The sequence below is a fragment of the Panthera pardus genome, unplaced genomic scaffold, assembly GCF_024362965.1.
Source record: "Panthera pardus isolate Hobbes unplaced genomic scaffold, ASM2436296v1 HiC_scaffold_12, whole genome shotgun sequence".
In the NCBI taxonomy this organism is placed as follows: domain Eukaryota; kingdom Metazoa; phylum Chordata; class Mammalia; order Carnivora; family Felidae; genus Panthera; species Panthera pardus.
The window spans coordinates 13015646-13037360 of NW_026526677.1; the positions used below are offsets into that span (position 1 = coordinate 13015646).

The window sequence follows — 21715 nt, forward strand, 5'->3', positions numbered from 1 at the left end:
ATAGAGCCAGACAGGATTGTCAGCAGGAAATTATAAGCAGCTCAGGGGGTGCGTCTCTAATGAGCAATAGAAAAAACAAAGCCAAGCCAAATCTTCAGCCCAAGCAGAAGGGATTAACTTAACCCGGAGGAAGGACTTTCAGGGGCCAGTGGTTCTAGGCTGCGGGAAAACCAGCACTTTAGACACAAATGTAGGGTATCTTTGAGTTGAGGGAATCGCCCCAGGCCCCACTAACCTAGTTTGAAGTTTCTAGAGAATCTTCTAGCACCTGTTCTGGAATTCCCTAATTTGGGAGAAGTGTGGAAAGAGGGAAGAGAATCAGGAAAAACACCACCGATGGCTCAAAACATACAAATGCATTTACTTTCGGCCTCACTTATCGAACACTTGATGTGACAGGCACCAGGCAAAGCTTTCCATTCATTTCATCGTCTCGTTTAACCCTCCCAACAGGTCCACGAGGTGTGACTGTTCAGATGGTAAACTGAGGCTCAGAGAGGTTAACTCACTGGTCTGAGGTCACACAGCTGCTTAGTGGTGGGACCCAGGCCCTCGTACTTCCCGAACGGTGTCGTGGTTGTTGAGAAGATCGTGTCCGGTGAGGAAGCCCGGCGGCCGGGCTTCATTACCCCAGAGTGAGCGAGGTTCCTGGGTGGGGGGGTGTAGGGTGCACCAAAGGGCCAGACAGGATTTTACAAAAGTACCTTTAATGCGTTTAAGACTGATGCCACCTGCCCTCGCTCGAGCCCCAGCTCCGGCGGCCTCGGGGGGCCGTGGCCGGTCAGCCGGGCGTCCCGCCCCCCTCCGCCTGCAGCACCGGTCAGCTCCTCATTTCTTCTTGGTCTTCACCAGTCCCTTCTGCACCAGGCTGCGGTACAGCTCCTGGATGTAGGTGTAGACGCACTTGGAGTCGGGCACCGCCAGCCGCACCATGTCGTCCACCTCCAGCAGCTGGGCACAGTCGGCCAGTTTCCTGAGGGGCAGGGGTGGGGGGTGGTGAGGAGCAGAGCCAAAGCCGAAGGGTGTGGGGGGCAGGGGGACAGGGGGGCAGCCCAGCAAGGATGAAACCCACAGAACTGTGTGTGTTGGAGCGGGGAGGTCGTCTCGGCCGGCCGTCCTATTGTACAGACGAGATCACCGAGGCCCTCGCGGTCCACACTCAAACGCAGCTTGGCCTGATTCCAAAGCCCCTGTTTTCAGTGCACCGTGCATGCTCGTGTGGGAGGACCCCTGGTTTCCAGTTCTGCATGCTCGTGTGGGAGGACCCCTGGTTTCCAGTTCTGCATGCTCGTGTGGGAGGACCCCTGGTTTCCAGTTCTGCATGCTCGTGTGGGAGGACCCCTGGTTTCCAGTTCTGCATGCTCGTGTGGGAGGACCCCTGGTTTCCAGTTCTGCATGCTCGTGTGGGAGGACCCCTGGTTTCCAGTTCTGCATGCTCGTGTGGGAGGACCCCTGGTTTCCAGTTCTGCATGCTCGTGTGGGAGGACCTCTGGTTTCCAGTTCTGCCTTAACCTGCCCCTTCCACGTGCTGGCACACCTGTCATCTGGGCGGCCAGGCCCCTCGGTAAGAGTTTAGAGCATGGAACCCCAGTCCTAGCCAGAGCGCGGCTCGCATCATCTGCACCATCGCAGTCTCCATATTCATGCAGTCTCTACGTGTTTCCTGAGGACCTACTATGTGCCGGGCACTCGCGTGGGGAATTCAGCACCGTGCAAAACCCAGACTCCCTCACTCGTGTCGCTGACAGTCTTGTGGCAGAAGACAGGCAGTAATCAAACATGCCACAGACAGCGCGTCAGATGGTGAGAGGTGCTACGGAGAAATAAGGCAGGGAAGGGAGATAGAGTATATCCCTATGTTAGGGGGTGTTTTTTTTAATAGGGTGCTCAGGGAAGGCTTCTTAGAGTAAATCATGTGCGTGTCTGAGGGAGGAGGATTCCAGGCAGAGGAAACAGCATGTGCAAAGGCCCTGAGGCAGGAGTGCTTCGAGTGTTTGAGGGACTGCGTGGAGTTTAGCAGCAAGTCCTCTTTTTCTAACTTCCCGGCTGCTCTTCAGGGCCATGTGCTGCTGGCTTTGCTGAAGCCGATAATCGGAGCAAACCACTGTTGGGGCCTTGGTACCACATGCCATGTACTTTATCGGGGCTTCCCCGGGAGTGGTCTCATGTACTCCCCGCCTCCATCCTCAACCAGCAGAAGAGGAGCTGGAGACTCAGAGCATTTGGGGGATTTCCTCAAGGTCACAGTGACACAGCTGGAATTCAACCCTAAGCCTGTCCCTGGCACCCTTGCCATGCAGCTGGGTCTCAGTGGTCCCAGCCTGCCAACCTGCCATGGGTGCCGACCGTAGGCGAATCTGGGGGCCCGGCAGAAATCCTCTCTCGGGGCTCACGACAGCTGGGCTGAAACCCAAGCTGGACTGGCCTGAGAGTCAGGAGGGAGGCACAGACTGGAAGATTTCCTGGAATGGGCTATGCTCCCTGCCGCCCAATGCGGTCGTGTCAGCTCTGGGGTGTGGGTCAGGGTGCTGGTCCCCTACACAGGAGAAGCTTCATTCCCGCAGGGCCTGGGGGGTGGGGCCGGGCTCCTCGGGCAGCACAGGTGATGGAGCCCTCTGGGGGCCGGGGCACTGCTGTTCCCCCTCATCCCAGGATTCCGTGGTGATCAGGTGAGTTCTCGAACGGGGCAGTGGGAGGCGATGGCTGTGGCAGGGGCCCCCTTACTTTGCACGCCTCATCACACCAAACCCAAAGAAAAGCGAAGTCAGCCGCCAAGAGTCACAGCGCTGAGAAGGAGGGGGCAGGATTCGAGCTCGGCAGGTCGACCTCTGCATCCTCCAGCCCGCGCATCCCCACCAACATCCTCCCCTTTTTGCTCCTGCCCGATGCTTCTTGGCAGCTCGGCATCATCACCTGATGGTTCAGTTTGCCTGCCTGCAGCTCTGGCTTGGAACCATGGCCCGGCAGCAGCAGGAGGAGGACAATGACCTGTGTCCTGCAGGCCGGGGACACGTGGTTCCTGATGTTCACTCAGAGCTCTCAGTCTCGACTGGGGGGTTCACTCCCGTGTCACGGCCCTGCCACTGCCCTCCTGTATGAACTAGGATGTCGAGTGACCCCACTACTGCTACCCACACTGTAAGACTGCTGACAGGATAGAATGAGAAGGGACCCAAGGAAAGCGCTCAGCACGACACCCAGCACCTAACCACCCTCAAGTCATGGGGCTTCTCGTCATCATGACAGGTGCTTCTGAGCCCAGAGCAGGACGGGGTGCTCCTGACCTCCTCGGCTTCCCACCCCAGGGCACTCACTCCATCCCTTGGCAGGAAAACGTGAACCTGAAAGGGATCTTCTGGAATATCAAGGCTGATGGTTTTCCAATTGCATCCTTGGTGCCCGAGGGCCCCATACATATGCCTCAGGGAGCATCCTGGGAAGGGTGTTGGGTGCTGAGCTGGTGTGCTCCAGGAGCCCCTCCCGACCTAGAAAGGTCCCCCCTTGAGTGACGACATTGATAGACCATGAAATCGAAGACATAAGCAAGCTGATAGAGAGTGGAAAATGGTGAGGTTAATGGATTAGAAGTCCCCACGGGGCAAAAAATGTCTTGCAGTGATGGTGTTAAACCAAGTGAGTTAGAAGGGCGAGGGGTGGGGACAGGTAGAGAGCGGAATGTCTGAGAGCAAGATTTTGCACGTGGTATAGTTATTGGCAGAAACTCATAACCATGAGCAGGTGGCTGAGGAGAAGTGGGATGAGCTCAAATAACCAAGAAGCCAGAGGGTTCTAATGATTCATGTTAACGGATCACGTGGTCCAATGTCATCCAGGCTGTGGACAACTATCGTTTGGGTTAGGACATGTTTTGGGCCTTCTGTGCCCATTTGATTACATACGTGTTACAGCCATGAACGTCAAGCTCTATGAATGAGATTGTGATTGAAGCAATATCTAAATTTCATAAGGAAAGTGTTATTTAGTTAAAGGAAAGTTTAAAAAAATAAAAAGTCCCCATTTAATCCGTTTTATATGTTGGGCATTCACTTAATATTTTGTGTGAGGAACCTGCTGGAAAAGAAAGACCCCATTTGAAAAGCACAGCTCAGGGGTGCCCAGATGGCTCAGTTGTTTAAGTGTCCAACTCTTGATCTCGGCTCTGGCCATGAACTCACGGCTCATGAGATAGAGCCCCATGTAGGGCTCTGTGCTGACAGCACAGAGCCTGCTTGGGATTCTCTCTCTCCCTCTCTCTCTGCCCCTCCCCTGCTTGCGTTCTTTCTCTCTCTCTCAAAATAAATAGGGGCGCCTGGGTGGCTCAGTCGGTTAAGTGTCCGACTTTGGCTCAGGTCACGATCTCACGGTTCGTGGGGTTCGAGCCCCGCGTCGGGCTCTGTGCTGACAGCTCAGAGCCTGGAGCCTGTTTCAGATTCTGTGTCTCCCTCTCTCTGACCCTCCCCTGTTCACGCTCTGTCTCTGTCTCAAAAATAAATAAATGTTAAAAAAATAAAAATAAACAAATAAATAAACTTTAAAAATATGTTGAAAGAAAGAAAGAAAAGAAAGAAAGAAAGAAAGAAAGAAAGAAAGAAAGAAAGAAAGAAAGAAAGAAAGAAAGAAAAAAGTACGGTTCGGCCTCACTCTTCCCGTTTTGCCCATAGGGGACACACAGGCCCAGAGTTGGGAACGTTGCTGCCTTAGGCCCAGAGTTGGGAACGTTGCTGCCAGCAGGTTGGTGGCCAGGTCTGGACTCGATGAGAGGGCTCAGCGTTCCAGACCAAGGTGTTTGCTAATGTCCCTTGTGACCTATTTCCTGTCCCAGGGCTTTGGGGGTGCCCTCGTGTCTACTCCGGGGCCTCAGAGTTGCCCTCACTGGCGACATCCTCTGCAGAGTCTATTGCCACCAGGTGGCTCAGAATCATAATCATCATAAAAAGTGTGATGTCATTCATCAGAACAGAGGAACGACAGCTAAGATTTTTTTTCGAAGGGTTTGCCGTGGTTGAGGCATGGTTATACTTTACTTATTTACCCAGTTCTCACCGTAATCCTGCAACGGAGGAAATGCTGTGCCCATTTTAAAGATCAGAATGTGAAGGCTCAGAGAGGTACAGGAGCCTGTCCAAGGTCACACAGCTAACAAATGGCAGAGTCAGACTGTGGCCCCAAATCTCAGCCACCAGCCTGTCGAAAACAGCAGGCCGGCTTCTCCTCTCTTTCTTACCCTGCCTGCATTTTCTTTCGGGCACCTACCCCCGCCCCTGGCATTACATTTCACACGGGGTGTGTGTTTATGATCCGTCCCTCCCTTTAGGATGTAGGCCCTGGCAAACAGGGATTTTGCCGAGTTCATCTACTGCTACGCCCTGAAACAGTTCCTGGCCGTCACAAAGTGTCTGCTGGGTTCACGAGCGTGTGGCCACGGCCTCCCTCTGACCACCCCACTCCCCAACCCGGGTGAATGCAGCACGCGCCTCAGCGGCTCCCGGGCTCCCCCCACCCCCTCTGGTACTGCCACGTGTGGCCGCGGCTTACTCAGCGGTAGAGAAGGCCAGGGTGAGGTTGTGTCGGCGCTGTGAGGGCTCCAGGGCAGCGTAGTCGAAGGCATCGGGGAAGAACTTGTGGATGAGGGCGCAGAAGGCCATGCCACTGCTCCAGCTGGAGGAGAAGTTCTGGATGTCCACGTGCTGCAGGGGAGGGAGCCCAGAGCAGGCCTTGGTGAGCCTGGACGTTGCCTTGGGGCTCGGCCCCGCTCAGACCTGCCGCCCCAGGGAAGGGTCCCCTGCCCCACATCGCCCCTGCTCCGTGCCCACCTCGTAGTTTCTGGTCATGGCCCGGCACCACTCCAAGAGCATGTTCTTGACACTGCCAATGGCTGCCCCCGCTGCCTTTGTGTTTCGAAACAGGGCCGTGGGGCCCGAGGCTGCCCTGCAGGGAAGGGGTGCGATGGAGAAGGCCAGGCCAAAGACGTGAGACCCCACAGGAGGTCCCATCAGGGAGGAGCCCCGGACCCAGACATCAGTGCCCCCACCTCGGCCGGGCCTCCCCTCCGCAGTTCCCCGGGGAAAGCCCAGCGCAGCCCGCACCCTACCCTCCGAACTTGTCCACGATGGCTTTGCGGTTCTGTGCACGGGGCCCCCGGGGCCGGGCAGGGGCCGACACCCTGCGCTCCGGTGCCTTCTCTTTCTTCTTCTCCTGTGAGGGAGGGGGCTCCGTGGGAGTCTGGGGTGCATCGCTGGGTGAAGACTCACTGTGGGGAAGGTTCAGAGAAGTGTGAGAGGGGCTGGGAGCCGCCACTATAGGGTACAGGGCGGGGGGCAGGGGGCTGGCCAGGGTGGGAGCTCCCTGCACCCACAAGAGGCCTAGGAAGCTGAGGTCCCCACTCCCTGAACACATTTTCTCTGTGCCCAGCACTGGGAGGCGGGTCAAGACGGGATGATGAAGTTCGGTGTAACTTTGGGAGCATGTGGTCTGGTGAGATATGTGGGCGGAACTAAGATAAGTGTGACGTCTGACGGGAGTTTGAGTCCTGGCTTTGCCTCTTATTTGATCTTGGGACTATCCTGTCACTTCTCTGAGTCTCAGCATCCTCGTCTGTAAACTGGGGACAAGAAGAACTACCTAAGGGGGCTCTACGGCTTGAGAGCGAGGGGGAGTGGAGAACACCCAGCTCTGCCTGTCACGTAACTGTCCCGAGTGCTCAGAGAACACTGACCCATTACCTTTCCCTACAAAAGCGACGCGGAGGTGAATTTCAGGTCAAAATAAAGGAAGCTTCTTCTAATGGGTTAAGTTACGCGATGGCAAGAAAGCTCTCACTTTATCCAGCACCTGCTGTGTGCCAGGCACTGTGCTAAGGGCTTTATACATTTTATTTTTATTTTTTGAAGTTTATTTATTTATTTTGAGAGAGATGGAGACAGGGCCAGAGGGGGAGCGCAGAGCCTGACGCGGGGCTCGAATTCACGAAACCGCGAGGCCATGACCTGAGCCGAAACCACAAGTCGGTGCCTCACCAACTGAGCCACCCAGGCGCCCCTATACATTTTCTTTTCAAGTAATCTCTCAGCCCAGCGTGGGGCTCGAGCTCATGACCCCGAGATCAAGAGTTGTATGCTCTACCGACCGAGCCAGCTGGGCGCCCCAAGCGCTCTGTACATTTTATGTGACTTAAGCCCCACAGTAATCCTCCGAGGTAGGCACGGTCACGGTGCCCACTTGGCAGAGGAGAAAAGTGACAAAACCAAGGTCACACAGTTGGTAAGTGGCAGAGTCATGGTCTGAACTCAGGCTTTCTGCTCATGCTCTGTGGGTCGTGCTGACGTTAGGGAATGTGCCGAGCCACTCGACGAGGGGCCCCGTGGACGAGGAGCCCCGTGAAGATCTGTCAAGGACGCCGAGGACGAGGAGGCTTTAGCAGGGGAGTGGGAGCGAGTGGACGAGGCACGCTCCCCCCTCCTTTGCTCCCATTCTTCAGCTCCTTTGGTTTTGTGGGCTCTGCCCTGGGACAGGGGACCGAAAGCCAGGAATCCTAGAGCATCTCAAGTTCAGGCACCAAGGAGACCCAGGCTCGGGGGTAGACTTTGAAAGGAGCGTGTGGTAGAGGGAGTTGGAGCTGGGGCCCCAGACCTTGACATTACCTGGCCGAAGGACTGGTCTCTCCCGAAGCTGCTGCGGTGTCTGGACCCAACCCACCTGGAGGAAGGGAAAGGGAGGGAGAGAAGCTGGAGCTCCCCTGTCGTGTTGTCTGCGCCCCCCTCAGGGGAGCTCCTTGGACTCACTCACCTGGGCTGAGGCCACTGCCCTCCTCCGTGGGGCTCTCGAGCCGCTCCTCGGGGGAGCTAGGAATCACTCCTGCTCCTTCCTCCGACTCTCTCTCCACACCCTGGTCCTGCTCTTCCTGGGGACCACCTGACTCCTGGAACAAACACGATCTGTGCGGGCTCATGGGCACACAAGCGCCTGCCCAAGGCTTCGTGAGGACTGCAGAAAGATCTAGAAGGCAGCCTGGGGCCACGGGGCTACATCCCCCACCCCAGGCTCTCAATGTCAGTGGGAAGACTGGACTTTCTCAAAGGAACAACGGGGGGCAGGGCGGGGGCTTGCTTCCTGGGCTGCCGGGGACTCCAGAACACCGTGGGGGCCTCCTGCCTCCCCTCCTTTGCCTGACTCACCGCCTCCTTCACGTCAGCCTCCTGAGGCTCAGCCTCGGCCTCCTCCTCTTCCACGGCAGCCTTCGTCTCCGAGTCCGACCCGGCCTCTGGGGCACCCGCTTTCCCTTGAGCTTCCGCTGCAGGCCCCTCCGGCTTGTCGCTCTCCTCCTGAGAGGCCGCTGTGGCCCCCTCCTTCCCATCAGCCTCCTCGGCCCCAGTCTCGGCCTCCCGCTCCCCAGTGGCCTGCTTGGGCTCAGCCTTGGCCTCCTCACTCACGCGGGCTTCCTCCCTAGATTCAGGCTCGGCCTGCTTCTCGTCAGCCTGCTGCTTCTCGGAGGCCGGCGTGGTCTCCTGCCCTTCCTTGGCCTCCTTGGGGTCAAGCTGGGTCTCTTCCTTCCCATCAGCGGTCTCCTGAGGAGCCGCTGTGATCTCTTCCTTCCCGCCGCCCTCCTTGTGAAGTTCTGCCTCCCCTTTGGCTTCCACCTTGACCTCATCCCACCCGTTTGCTTCCCCTTGAAATTCAGCTGACGTGCTGGCCTCGGCCAGTGCTCTTTCCGGAGGCCCCTCTTTGAGGATCTTCTCCGCTGTGGCTTTGGCCTCCTTTTCTGCAGAGGTTCCACCTCCCTGCGTCACCGGGGCCTCTGCGGCTGGGGAGACAGTGGTCCCGTCCTTGGAGGGCTCCCCTTCCTTGTGCTCCATCTCTGGAAAGTGGAGACAAGCAGACCTGTCGTGCCCCATTGCCGTGTGAGGTGAAGGCCCCACGCTCGGAAAGCACTGGCCCCAGAGTCTGGAGGCCTGCTGTTTAGTCCCGGGTCCCCCAATGCCTGGGCTTGTGACTTGAGCAAGACATGATGTTTTCTCGCTGTGATAAAGTGAAGGGGTACAGCGCTGTACCCCAAAGGGGTACAGGGCCACGGTGACTTGACATTGGATGGCGCCCCCCTAACAGCCCTCTGCGGGCTGTGGCTTGGGCTCTAGAGAACATTAGATCCTATGATGCCTCTTCAATGAGTTTGCCTCTTTCTGAAGAAGCCAACGAGATGGTTACAATGTGTACAATGTGGTGCCGGCGTCGGGGAACACCTGTGGGACAGAGGCTACTCTCCGGTTTTAATGGAGCCCAAAGCAGGCGGGAGTATATAGATAGAATGTGATAGGGCTGTTCTGTTTCCACTGTACTTATGTTTACAGTTCCTTTCTCTTCCTGGCCGGTGATATTGAGTGTCCATTTCCACTAGGGAGATAAGGTTTCTTTTAAAAATACATTTATTGAATTTAAAAATAAGTTAATTCAAAGGAAGGCATTCAGGAAAGGATACAGGTGGTACAGATGTGGCTTAATTCCGGGGGTGGTGTAAAACTGCCAGAAATCTGGGAAAACCTGGGCCAGCTGGTGTCTGGGTCTCTTCCAGCTGCCCCAGCTTTGGCACAGTCCACCTGTGGTTCTCAGAAAAGCCGGGCCTGGACACGGAAGAGTTTGTTTTGGTGAAGAATAGAAACGTACTCTCCCTAACCTCTGCCAGAGACATCTGAGCCTCCGACTGCCAGGGACGAGTCGGGGGAGAGGGACATTATGATACCTCAACGTGAGGTTCCCTATCCAAGTACTGTACCTACTGTAGGATGTACAAAAACAGGTGGGGGGGGGCAGGGCCACCTCCTTCATCCCCCTACCCTTCTTGGGTGTCTGTTTACAAAGAAAACAATCCTCAAATAGTGTTCAGGGCATGACTCAGACGGTAAGAGAAGTAGGCGCTCCTGTCACTGGCTAAAAATACCTCCTGCCCTCTGCGACGCCACCATTCTGGGCGACGGTACCCAGGGCACCCGGGCAGTTGGGACAGGGGCAGGAAGACAGGCGGACTGGTGACAAGGCTCTGTTCCTGCCACCCACTCGGGTCTTACTGCCTCCAGTCCGGATCCCTGGGGTCCCTGGATTCGGTGCCCCCACCATTTCTGAGGAAGCCGGCTAGAATTTACAAAGATGCTCGCACCCCTCCCGCTAGAGCCCCTTCATGGTTGAGCGGCTCCAGCAATGGATTAACTGGAAACTAACCAGCAGGATGGAATGCACATCAGCAGGGAGCCAGGAGGCCGAGAGCTGGCTTGATCCCCCATCTCCTGGTCGCTCCCTCTGAGACCTGAACAGACCCTTTCCTTCTCAAGTGCTCAGTTTTCACTGACAAACATAGGATTCATCTAGATCAGGTTTTCCAAACTGTTCTGTGGAAAACGAGGGCCTCCTGAGACATTAATAGGGGCTGGGATTGGGGGGATGTAGTCTCTGGCTGAGGTTATTCCAGAAACGGCCTACTCTTTACCCTTTTAGAGATACACAACTTCTTTAGCACGTAAGTGGATTCTAGATACCCCATAGTAAGGGAAATCTTAACTTTGGCGCGCCTGGGTGACTCAGTCTGTTACGCATCCGATTTTCTTTTCTTTCTTTTTTTTTTTTAAGTAGGCTCCACGCCCAAGGTGGGCCTTGAACTCACAACCCTGAGATCAAGGGTCACGTGCTCTACCGACTGAGCCAGCCGGGTAAGTGCCCAGAAGGGAGCGCTCGGCACACATCAGCTCGTAATGTCCTGACCCAGCCACGAGGGCATTGAGTTGGTGAGACAAGGCAGAGAGAATGGAAGGCCAGTAAGATGTCCACAAGCCCCTTTTACACCTCGAAGCACGGTGGTGCTTGGCGGAGACATAGAGGAGGGCTGCAGCCATCTTTCCCTTTGTCTACATGCCTCACACTGTGGGGGAGGCGGGGGTGGGGAAGGACAGGCAGGTGCACACACACACACACACACACACACACACACACACCCCTCCGCCGTCCTGCGTGTTCATCACCTCAGCTTTCCGCCCCGCAGGCTCGTCATAAATAGATAAGGAGTGAAGAGACTCAGGAGGTGAGAAGCCAGGATAGCACCATCCCACCCCAACACTAACGATTCTACAGGAGGTTGACAGCTTACGGTGTGGTGCCCTGTTCCACCTCACTCATTCCTCGCTCTCGCCCTTGGAAGTAGGCGTTACGGGCCCCATTTTACAGATTGGGCACTTGAGGCTCGCGGAGTTGGAGTCCCTTGAGTAAAGTCACAGGACAATTGAATGGTTCAGCCATATCTAGAATCCAGGTCTCCTGACAACCAGCCTGGCGCTGCCGCCCACAGGGATGCGGCTCCCACCAGCTCCCCAGCCAGGGGCCCAGAGTGAGGGCCACCCCGCTGGCAGGCGAGGGCGGTTGGCTGTGGCTGACGAGTGCAGCTCTCTCTCTACCATGCATGGCAGGCGCTGTCCTCCCTCCCTTCCTCCCTCTTCTCTTCCCTTCCTCCTTCCTCCCCAGGAAGCCTACTTTTGTATCCCTTTCCCTTTCTGGGTTTCTCTCGGCTGACTGGGAGAAAAAGAACCCAGGAGCTGGAGTCCCAAGCTGCAAATGCTGTAGACGACGCTTTATGGTTCTGTTCATGAGACCCCGAACCCCTGCCTCCCACCCTGTCTTCTGGTGGTCCTGAGGCTGCCACCATCCCCCACGCCAGCCAGTGACCCTCCCTTGGAGAAACCAGTCTCAACTGCTTAGAGAGTCTGCCTCCCACCCCAGCTGGCCTGGACTCCCAAGACCCTCTCTGCCCCTGTCCGGTCCTCCCTGTGAATGGCCACCTGTGGGCTGATGTCTAGTTTGCCCAACACCTTAGGGCTGGGTCCCTGACCTCTGGCATCTAAAGAGAGCTGACAAAGAGGTGGAGAGGGTTAGCGAAGAGCCTGGATTTCTCCGACTCTGGGGCTCTGCGTAGAGGCTCCAGGCCTTGGGAGGTGGGAGAGGGGTTGGGCAGCTGGAGGGGGCCACTTAGAAACGGCTGGGGCTTCTCCTACCTGCGTGGCCTCTGCCTGGGGGCTTGGAGCTGTCTCCTTCCTCCAGCTGAGCGGCCTCACTCCCCGGCTGCCTTTAGCCCCAGCCAGTGGCCTCCAGCCCCCAGCTCCTGGGTCTGCCCGCCTCCCCCTCCTCCTCCCCGCTCGCACCCCACCCCCACCTCAAGAGCCTTGGGTCCAAGGAGAGCATTGTTTACTGCCCTGTTGGTACAACACTTTCCCTTGGCCTAGGAGGCTCAGATTTCCTGTGAAGATTTGACAGGTGGCACCTTTCAATCACAGCGCGTCTTTCCTGCCCTGACCCCGGGGGCATCCATCCTGTGGCCACCTTTCTTCCCACTGTACTTGCCTGGCCCTGGTCACCCCGCAGACCATCCGCAGGCCCATGTGGAATATGGTCACCAGCCCTCTGGCCTCGCTGGCCCATCCACAGCCCAGGCTGGGACTCCCCTATCCCTCTGCCCCCACACCCCTACCCCATGTTCCTTTAAATAGTCTTTTACTCGTCTACAGATGGCAACAGCTGCTGAGGGGTGGGCTGCAAGGGGCCTAACGGGACAGCTGCCCACAGTGGGGGTGTCTCAGGGGCTCACACTGCACAGAGGGATGTGGGAGTGGGAGGGAGGGGCGAACAGGTGAGGAGGGATGGCCCAAGCTGACGGATCGCTGGGCTTAGAGTCTAGAAAATACAGGACTGAATTCTGTTTTAAGCTGAAGGGACGGGTACATAGGAGGCTCTGAACACATTTTTGTACTGAGTTGGGATTTTTGCTCAGAAGAACAGATTGTGCCTTCTCTAATGTGTCCTGTGATGTAAGAGAGGTATACTCTGGGAGAATGTGTGCAGGGCACGCCCCTGTCACTGCTGAAGCCTGGGATCCCCGCCACCACCTCCCCCAGCCCCTTCCACTCTGGCCTCTTTTCTGTCCCTCAAATAAGTTCATTCCTTTCCACACTCACAGCTGTCACCTTTTGGCTTCTGCCCTTCGCGAGACTGTTCATCCTTCTCAGGCTGCTCTCGCCTCAAATTCTGTTCCCTCAGAGACCCTCCATGGCTTCAGTTCCTCTCCATCACTTCAGCCTGTTTTATTTTCTTCATAATATTTACTGGAATCCAAAACTGGGTTATTTATTTCCTTATTATCTGACTCTCACTGGACTGTAGGCTCCATGAAGGCAGGGACTTTATCTCCCATGCTCATGACTGTGTGCCCAGGGTCTAGCAAACTGCCTGGTTCGTATGAGGTGCTCAATAAACATATATTGAATAAATAAATAGGTTAATAGAAGGTCATGGGAGGGGGAGGGGGCAATCCCGTGGGGCTTAGAGGCCACTGTAAGGATGTTGGCTTCTGCTCTGTGATTGGGAGCCAGTGGACCCTTTCAGGTGGCAAAGGACATGATCTAACTTTAGTTGTTGACAAGATGACTCCGGTTGCTGTTTTGAGAATAGACGGAGTCGGGGGGGGGGGGGCGGGGGGCATGAGCGGAGATGGGGAAAGCAGTCAGGACATTACTGCAGTAAACCAGGTGCAAGGTGGTGGTGGCTTGGACAGGATGGTCAGCGCTGAAGTTGAGGGGAAGTGATGAGGAATGGTGACAGAGGATAACAGCGATCAAGACTGTGCCTGCTTTGTCTCCAAGCTCATAGAATGGCCATTCTGTTCAAGCCATTGACGGTCTAACTCTCTCGTCTCCTGCTCATCTCAAAGGAGTCCACCTGGGCTGTCTTTGTATTCTGTACACCTCTCATGAGTGGTCAGGGCCCATGTAAGATTCCGGGTGACAAGCCAGCATCCCTTCCTTTGGGGTTGAGGTCTCAACCAAGAGGACAATACTGTTCCACGGTGAGTCACAAATACACAAGTCCCTTCTGGGAGGCTGTGGGGCTCGGAAGGGGTGGAACACGGCAGAGCGAGAGGCCAGAGGTTCAGCGTGGTGCTGACAGAGGTCAGCAACTGTAGCTGATGTGTCTGGATTCCAAAGATGGTGTATCTGGATTCTGGAAGGTTAGGGCTGTGTAAACTATTTGTTTACGTTTATTTATTTTGAGAGGGGAGCATGCATTGGGGAGGGGGGCAGCAGAGAGAGAGGGACACACAAAATCCCAAGCAGGTTTCACAATGTCAGCATAGAGCCTGATGTGGGGCTTGAACTCACAAAACATGAGATCATGATTTGAGCTGAAATTGAGAGTCAGATGCTTAACCAACAGAGCTACCCAGGTGCCCCAATAATACGGAGGGAGTACTCAAGGTTAAATCTTACATGACCATCTGCAATATCAAAGCCAGGAAATGGACACTGGAACAATGGTTTGTATAGTTTTATGACATCTTATATGCTTAGATTTGTATAAACACCTCCACAGTCAGGATGCATAGCCCTTCCATCAACACAAAGCTCTCCCTGCGCTACCTCTTTGTAGGCACCCCCCCCCACACACACACCAACTCTACCCTGTAACCATTTATCTCTTTGTCTCTATAATTTTGTCACTTTGAGAATATTATTTAAATGGAATCATACAGTATGTAACCTTTTGTAACACCTAATAAAAATCCCATCAAGGAAGCAGATAACTCTTGTAAGAACCCATTCCTTTTCCCATGCACTTTCTTAATATTCCATAATATGTTGGCTATAATATCAAAAGCAAAAACCAGCACAACGTATGTCCACTAAAATATGTGTGCAATATTCACGGAAGCATTGTCATAATAGCCCCAAACTGGAAACAACCCCAAAGTCTATCAACAGGTGAATGGATAGATGAATTGTAGCTTATTCATACAAGCACTAGACAGCATTAAAAAAAAGAATAAAAGATAGACACAACATTGAGCTAAAGAAGCCGGGCACAAACCAGAAAATAATGTATAACTTCATTCACATGAAGTTCAAGAGTGGGCAACAGAAGTCAGAATAGGGCATCCGGGCGGCTCAGTTGGTTAAGTGTCCGACTCTTGGTTTCAGCTCGGGTCACACTGTCACGATTTCTGGGATCGTGCCCCATGTCTGTCTATGCTGACAGTGTGAAGCCTGCTTGGGATTCCCTCTCTCACTCTCTCTCTCTCTGCCCCTCCCCCCCCCCTCTGTCCCTCAAAACAAATAAATAAAACATTAAAAAAAAGAAGTCGGAATAGTGGTTAACTTTGGGAGAGGGGTTATTGACTGGGAAGGAACATAAGATACTTTTTTTTTTTTTTTAAGAGAGAGTAAAAGCAATAGCTAGAGAGAGAGAGAGAGAGAACACATTTGGGAGAGGGGCAGAGGGAGAGAGAGAAAGAATCCCAGGCAGGTACCATGCCCAGCCCAGAGCCCCACATGGGGCTCTTTCATGACCATAAGATCATGACCTGAGCTGAAATTAAAAGTGGAATGCTTAATTGACTGAGCCACCCAGGTGCCCCCATAAGATAACTTTTGAAGGTGTTGGAAATATACTGTATTTTGATTTGAGTGGTGGTCTTAAGAATGACTATGTATGAGGTGCCTGAGTGGCTCAGTGGGTTGAGCAGCCGGCACTTGGTCTCGCCTCAGGTCACGATCTCACAGTTTGAGTTTGTGCCTGGCGCTGGGCTCTGTACTGACTCATAAAGCTTCCTTGGGATTCTCTCTCTCTCCCTCTCTGCCCCAGCCCTGCTCACATGCTCTCTCTCTCTCTCAAAATAAATAAATTTTTAAAAAGTTAAAAAATCAAGTTTGTTTCATATATTTGTCATTTTACTGCATAAATGTTATACCTTAGTTTTATTAAAAAAATTTTTTTAAGTAAGAGCTACACCCAACATGGAGCTCGAATTCACCACGGGGTGGAGATGTAAGGAGTTGCATGCTCTACTAACTGAACCAGCCCGGGGCCATACCTTAATTTTAAAGTATGGGGGCACAGGGTTTGAGAAAGATGAGTCCTTACAGCAGAAAGGAGGGCCAGTGTTTAAAAATCTTGACTCTCCCAGGGAACTAGGGAAGCAAACAGTGACCAATCATATAGTGTCTAGCCCATCTTCTCCAACGGGCAGTGTATGCTTGCACCATTCATTGGCATCTTCTAAATTTCGTTTACTGGGAAATCCCTTGAAAAATCAAAGGATTAGGGTGGGTTTTTGTTGTGCCGGGTGCAGATCGAGGAACACATGGAACCTGGAAAGATGAGTTCACAAGTACCTTCCTCCTCCCTCGCTCAAATACACTAGGTTAGCTCTGGTGGCAGCCAAAATTGCTCCTATTCACCTCTTCATGGCCCAGGGCGTCTAACAGAAGTTGCATAAAACAGACCGTACACATGTCTCATCTTTCTGTGAGCAGGAACCGCGCCTCGCTTCTCTGTGCAATCCCAGAGAAATCTTAGGACCTACATGCAGCGGTATTCCCACAGTGTCTTGGAGCGTTGGTTCTCAACTTTGGCTGCACAAAGAGAGCACTGGAGGATTTGAAACATTTACCGATACCTACAGCCTATTCCCAGGAGTTCTGATTTGATTGGTATGAAGTGAGGCATGGGCTTCGGGGTCTTTTAAAGCGTTCCAGGTGACCTTAATGTGCAGCACAAACAGAACTGCTTTTGGGGGGCGGCTTTCCTTCCCCGCGCCTACTTTGCTGCCGTGGCGCCAACTCTCCGGGGGGTGCGGGCGAGGCTCACCGGGCTCGGCCCCGCGACCCTTCCTCCGGAACAGTTAAATTCAGACCTCCCCGCGATCACCCAAGGGACTTGACAGCCAGGCTGCAGGCGCTCTGCACTCCGCCCAAGCCTCTATGGTGTTTTGGTGTCCTCTCTAGCATTTGCAAGGCGTCTCCGCCTCCAGCCGCGGCCGGCGGCTCCCTCTCTATGGTAGCGGATTTCCCAGCGCACCTCATTGGTACTTCATTCCGGAAGCGGGTCCGACCAAAGAGGCGGGAGTTCCCTCCCGGAAGTGACCCACGTGCTTCCGCCTTAGCCTACCTGGTTTTACGGTGAGTTCCTGGTATCTGCCCTGAGTTGGGGTCACTGCGGGCGTTGAGACTGGCTCCAGGCCGTGGTAAGTGAACTCTCGACTCAAGGTGACCCTGATAATGGCGCCGCCATTTCAGAGGTGCAGCCTCTGGACCGGGACCTGGGCGCCCTCGCTCCGCGTGTGATCGAATTCCCAGCGCCCTAGAGGTTCAGGCCCGCGGTTTAGTGTTTCTTTCCGGGCTCCCCATCTTCTCCTGGATAGAAGTGGCCACGAGGGACTGAGCGTCAGGGCTCCCGGGCTCGATTTCTAGGCCCTCCATTGATGCGCTGTGTGACCTTGGGCTAGGCAGTGTTCCTTTTCTGGGCCTCAGTTTCCCCGTCTGTGAGATGGGGTGGTTAAACTCACTGAGGTCAGTGGCTCCTGCCCGCCCGGTGTCCTATGATTCCTCCACATCCCCCATCCCCTGGGATGGGAAACTGAACGGGAGGGGTGGATGCTGACGGTGATGTCTGCTCCCAGGTCGAGGAGGCCAGAAGGAGATCCCTTACACGGTGCAGGGCTGAGATGGATCCGCTCAGGGCCCAGCAGCTGGCTGCAGAGCTGGAGGTGGAGATGATGGCTGATATGTACAACAGGTAAGAGCCAACCGCGCGTTACCTTGTCTTCGAGAATGAGCCTAGGTCACCCTTTCTCAGAGTACTTTTCTGAGGGTACCCACCCCCACCTGCGAACCTCATGGTGGAGGGCTAATGCAAAGGCAGTATGGGGTCACTAGAATGAGTTGGACATTTAGATCGGGATGCTGATGGCGAGGAAGGAGCTGAGCAGGAAGGGCAGTTAAAGCTCTGATTAGGTTCCAGGAGCAGTTGAGCATCTGCCTTTTGACAAACAGTACGTAGCCCACTTAGCAGTGGACGCTTCTTAAACTTGTACTCCACCTCAGGCACCTGCTGAGCATTTTACACACCTTAATCTTTTAAAAAAATCTTCAAAATGACCCACTGGGCTAACTTTAGTTGTCCCATTGTACAGTGAAGACATGGAGGCTTCTGGAGGTTCAAGAACTTTCTCGGGGTTCACAGTTGGTGAATAGCAATGTCAGGACCAGTACATCAGTCTGACTCCAGACTAGTGGCCACAGCCATATGGCAAATTTGGGAACAAATTGACTCCATCAATCACCGCTCTTATGGCCTTGGGCAAATCACTTGGATTGTTGGACTGGTGTTTCTCCCGTAAAATGGAGATAATAACAGTACCTACCTCCTGGAGACATTGTTAATGTTAAACGAAGAAATGTATGACAAGCTCTAAGTATCGAGCCCAAGACGTAGAAGGCAATCCACACGTGTTTGCTGTTTTTATCGGCTTAAGCTTCCTGGTATTTTCTCTTGGTGGTTTATCTGGGAAGCTGTATGTTAGAATACTTTTCAAATGTTTTAAATAATTTTAAAATGTAGGCTGTGAGGTCAGGGTCCATGGGTTCATAGCCAAGCTTTATGGGATCCTGAGGCTCTCCATGCCTTAATTTCCTTATCTGTAAAATGGGGATAGTGATAGCGCCTCTACCTCAGAGGATTATTGTGGGGACTGCATAACAGTCTGTGTCAAGCACTTAGCATGATGCCTGGAACCTAGCCAGTGCTCAACTAACGGTTCCTATATAATCAGTCATAAACGTGGGCTCAGATGACGTGAGGACTGTCAAGGACATTCCGAGATGGTTGAGATGCAAACTGAGGATTTAGACCGCCTTCTTGGGAGGTGAAATCAGTGTAACGGGGCAGGAATGATGGAGAGTTCCTGGTATGCCTCAGGATGCTGCCAACCTGACCTTGCCCTTGCTTCTCCCCAGAATGACCAGTGCCTGCCACCGGAAGTGCGTGCCTCCCCACTACAAGGAAGCAGAACTGTCCAAGGGCGAGTCTGTGTGCCTGGACCGCTGTGTCTCCAAGTACCTGGACATCCATGAGCGGATGGGCAAAAAGTTGACAGAGTTGTCTATGCAGGATGAAGAGGTGATAAAGAGGGTGCAGCAGAGCTCTGGGCCCGTGTGAGGCCCCAGCCGGTATACATCCCGAGGTGCGCCCTGTCTCTTCCCACGTGTCTAACAAAAGTGCCCCCATTGGGTGTCATCTGTGAAGACGGCCAGGCCTAGGCTCCTTGTGGAGAGGCTTCAGGAGCCCAGAGTATGATAGAGCTGTCTCCCGGTTGAAGAAGGGGTGTTTGTCCCCCTGGGATGTGACTGTGCATGTACGTGTATGTGTGTGTGTATATATACATATATATTAAAACGGATTTGTCGACACTTACCATATGCAGAGCAGTGTGGCCGGCACTTGGGGTAGAGGCAGCAGACACAGGCTCTACCAGCAGAGGGGGTCCAGCGTGGTGTTTGAAAGCACAGACTGGTCCGAAGGTTTAGGTTCCTGCCACAGGTCGGCCACTTGCCCTGTGACCCTGAACTTGTTCCTTCCCTGTGCTGTAGCTTCCTCATCTGTCAAATGGGGACAGTCGTAGGGCTGTTGGGAAGATTAAATGATGTACCATGTGCACAGCTTTTAGAATAATGACTAGGGCACAGGCAGTGCCCAGTAAGTATTAACCATATACATGTGTTGAAATAACAGCTTAAAATTTAAGTGGAGTCAGGCAGGCATTTTTCCAGATCTCAAGGAAATACTTAGAGGAGCGAGTGAACGGGAGATGGGATTTGAGAAGGAAGCAGCCAACCCCTAGGTTCCAAATGGCAATATCGAAACATGTGAAGGGCCCAAACTCGGGTGTGATGTGAGTGATCAGGGAGGGGACTGAGTGAAACCCACTGCTATTCGCTGCTCACCTGAATCAGAAACTGCACTCCTCACTCTTCACATGATGTCCGAGGTAGCTCTTTCCACCATCTTTCTGTGCCGCCATAATGGTGCACGTGAATGTCCTGGCCGATACCCTCGAGAGCATTAACAACGCTGAAAGAGGCAGGCGCCAGGTTCTTACTAGGTCATGCTCCAGGGTCATCGTCCGGTTCCTCATTGTGATGAAGCATAGTCACATTGGCAAAGTTGAAATCGTTGATGATCACAGAGCTGGAAAATTGCTTGTGAGCCTCGCGGGCAGGTTAAACACGTGTGGAGTGATCTGAGATACAACTCAGAGATCCAGAAAAGTGGCAGAATAACCTGCTCCTGTCCCACCAGTTTGGTGTCGTTGCACTGACTGTCTCAGCCGGCGTCATGGGGACCATGAAGAAGCAAGACAAAAACACACAGAAGGGAAAATCCTGGGATTCTCTTCCTAGGGATGGAATATGTGCATGCAAATAAAATGTCTCGATGGTAACAAAACATCTGACCTAATCCACTCACCTGGGCTAAGGGGTCCTATAGGGGAGTGGGGGCCCAGAGAGGTGGTTGCTGGCCGGAGGTCTCATGAGAGGAGCAGTCACATGGAAGCCAGGACTGACTGCTACACTTTGCCGCCTCACTGAGGAGACCAGTCCCTCGACTTCCTGTCCTTCTTGTCCTGAGTGCCTCAGAGAGCTGCAGCTTGCAGAACGTGTGGGTCACTCCAGGTGGGGTTTTGGTTGACACCAATGCCACCGGAAGGAGTACCTTCACGGTAGAAGGTGGGTACCTGGGATGGAACCTCACCAGATCTCTAGGCATCAAGCAAAGGAAGCGATAGAAGCAGTGAGTTTGGGGCTTAAAAGTGCAGGCCGTCTGGGGTGAAATTTTCTAGCTGCGTGTACCTGCTGTGTGCCTCAATTATTCCCTCCATAAAATGCTAATGGTACCTACCTCACTGAGTGTTATGAAAATGAATCATGTTAATAACTAAAACACTTAGGAAAGTGTCTGCCTCTGTCACATTAAGGACTCGACGTTAGCTTTTTTGTTTGTCTGTTGCGGATAGACCCCGGGAAAACCTCAAAACCATGTCCCTTGACCTTAGTGGCGAACGGAAGGTGAAGGCTTCTCCCTAGGTACTGAAGTGCAAGCTTGGGCCAACAGGTGGCGCTGTCTGCCCGCAGGATCAGCACGGCCGTGGACAATTCCACAAATGCCTATTCTTAGCCTCTTCTGTGCTGGCGTTGTGCTAGGGAGAGGGGAGCCGGGAGAAAGATCTTGTGCTTGCCCTCAGGTTTAGCAAGGAACATCGCAAATTCCGATAGTGCATAGCGGGAACATCACAAAGAGGTGGTAGGAGTGGAGAGAAGAGGTTCCAGCTGGAGGGAATGGTACTTACAAAGGCTTTGCAGTGGCAGAAAGTGTGGAGCGTTCCAGAGACCGCTTCAGCAGGCCTGCGACGCTGAGTGTGAAGGGAGGTAGTGGTGAGAGATGAGACGGGGGTGCTGGGCAGGCACAGCACTGTAAGAGCCTGAGAAGCTGTGTTAAGGACTTTGGATTTTCTCCTACTAAGGGCATCAGCAAACTGTTGAAAGATGTAAACCCTGGCAGTGAAAGTGACAGATTGGCATTTCAGAGGCTCTCTCCAGCTGCCAGCTGGGTGGGAAGTGGAAGATGATGGTAGATAATGGATTAAGGGGAGAGGTGCCAGGGAGCCAGTAAGGATAGCTCGTGAGTGGCAGTGGTGTATTAATAAGTCTACTCTTTCAGTTAATCATTATAACAACTCAGAAGCAGGTACAGTTCTCACTTTATTGCTTTTCTTTTTTAGAATGTTTGTTTTTGAGAGAGAGAGCATGAGCAGGAGAGGGGCAGATTGAGAGAGAGAGAATCAGAAGTAGGCTCCAGG

At 53.6% G+C, this 21715-nt stretch overlaps 2 protein-coding genes across 5 annotated transcripts; one reads left to right on the top strand and one right to left on the bottom strand.

Moving 5' to 3' along the window:
- Positions 1 to 341: 341 nt before the first annotated feature.
- On the bottom strand, positions 342 to 12145 carry SMTNL1 (smoothelin like 1). 2 transcript variants are annotated; one of them, XM_019414423.2, is made up of 9 exons: positions 12027 to 12129; positions 11129 to 11238; positions 8175 to 8854; positions 7786 to 7918; positions 7641 to 7695; positions 6092 to 6250; positions 5814 to 5928; positions 5536 to 5687; positions 342 to 973 (listed from the first exon to the last, which is right to left on the bottom strand). In XM_019414423.2, exons 3-9 carry the CDS (start codon positions 8850 to 8852, stop codon positions 829 to 831), a joined length of 1437 nt encoding a protein of 478 aa, XP_019269968.2. In that variant the 5' UTR covers positions 8853 to 8854; positions 11129 to 11238; positions 12027 to 12129; the 3' UTR covers positions 342 to 828. The 2 variants fall into 2 exon arrangements, with proteins under 2 accessions (XP_019269968.2, XP_019269967.2); XM_019414422.2 differs by lacking the exon at positions 11129 to 11238 and having other exon boundaries at positions 12027 to 12145.
- A 4755-nt stretch (positions 12146 to 16900) lies between these two features.
- TIMM10 (translocase of inner mitochondrial membrane 10) lies at positions 16901 to 19272 on the top strand. 3 transcript variants are annotated; one of them, XM_019414421.2, is made up of 3 exons: positions 16901 to 16979; positions 17480 to 17595; positions 18816 to 19272. In XM_019414421.2, exons 2-3 carry the CDS (start codon positions 17525 to 17527, stop codon positions 19015 to 19017), a joined length of 273 nt encoding a protein of 90 aa, XP_019269966.1. In that variant the 5' UTR covers positions 16901 to 16979; positions 17480 to 17524; the 3' UTR covers positions 19018 to 19272. The 3 variants fall into 3 exon arrangements, with proteins under 3 accessions (XP_019269966.1, XP_053755668.1, XP_019269965.1); XM_053899693.1 differs by having other exon boundaries at positions 16922 to 17048; XM_019414420.2 differs by having other exon boundaries at positions 16967 to 17044.
- The last annotated feature ends 2443 nt before the right edge of the window (positions 19273 to 21715 follow it).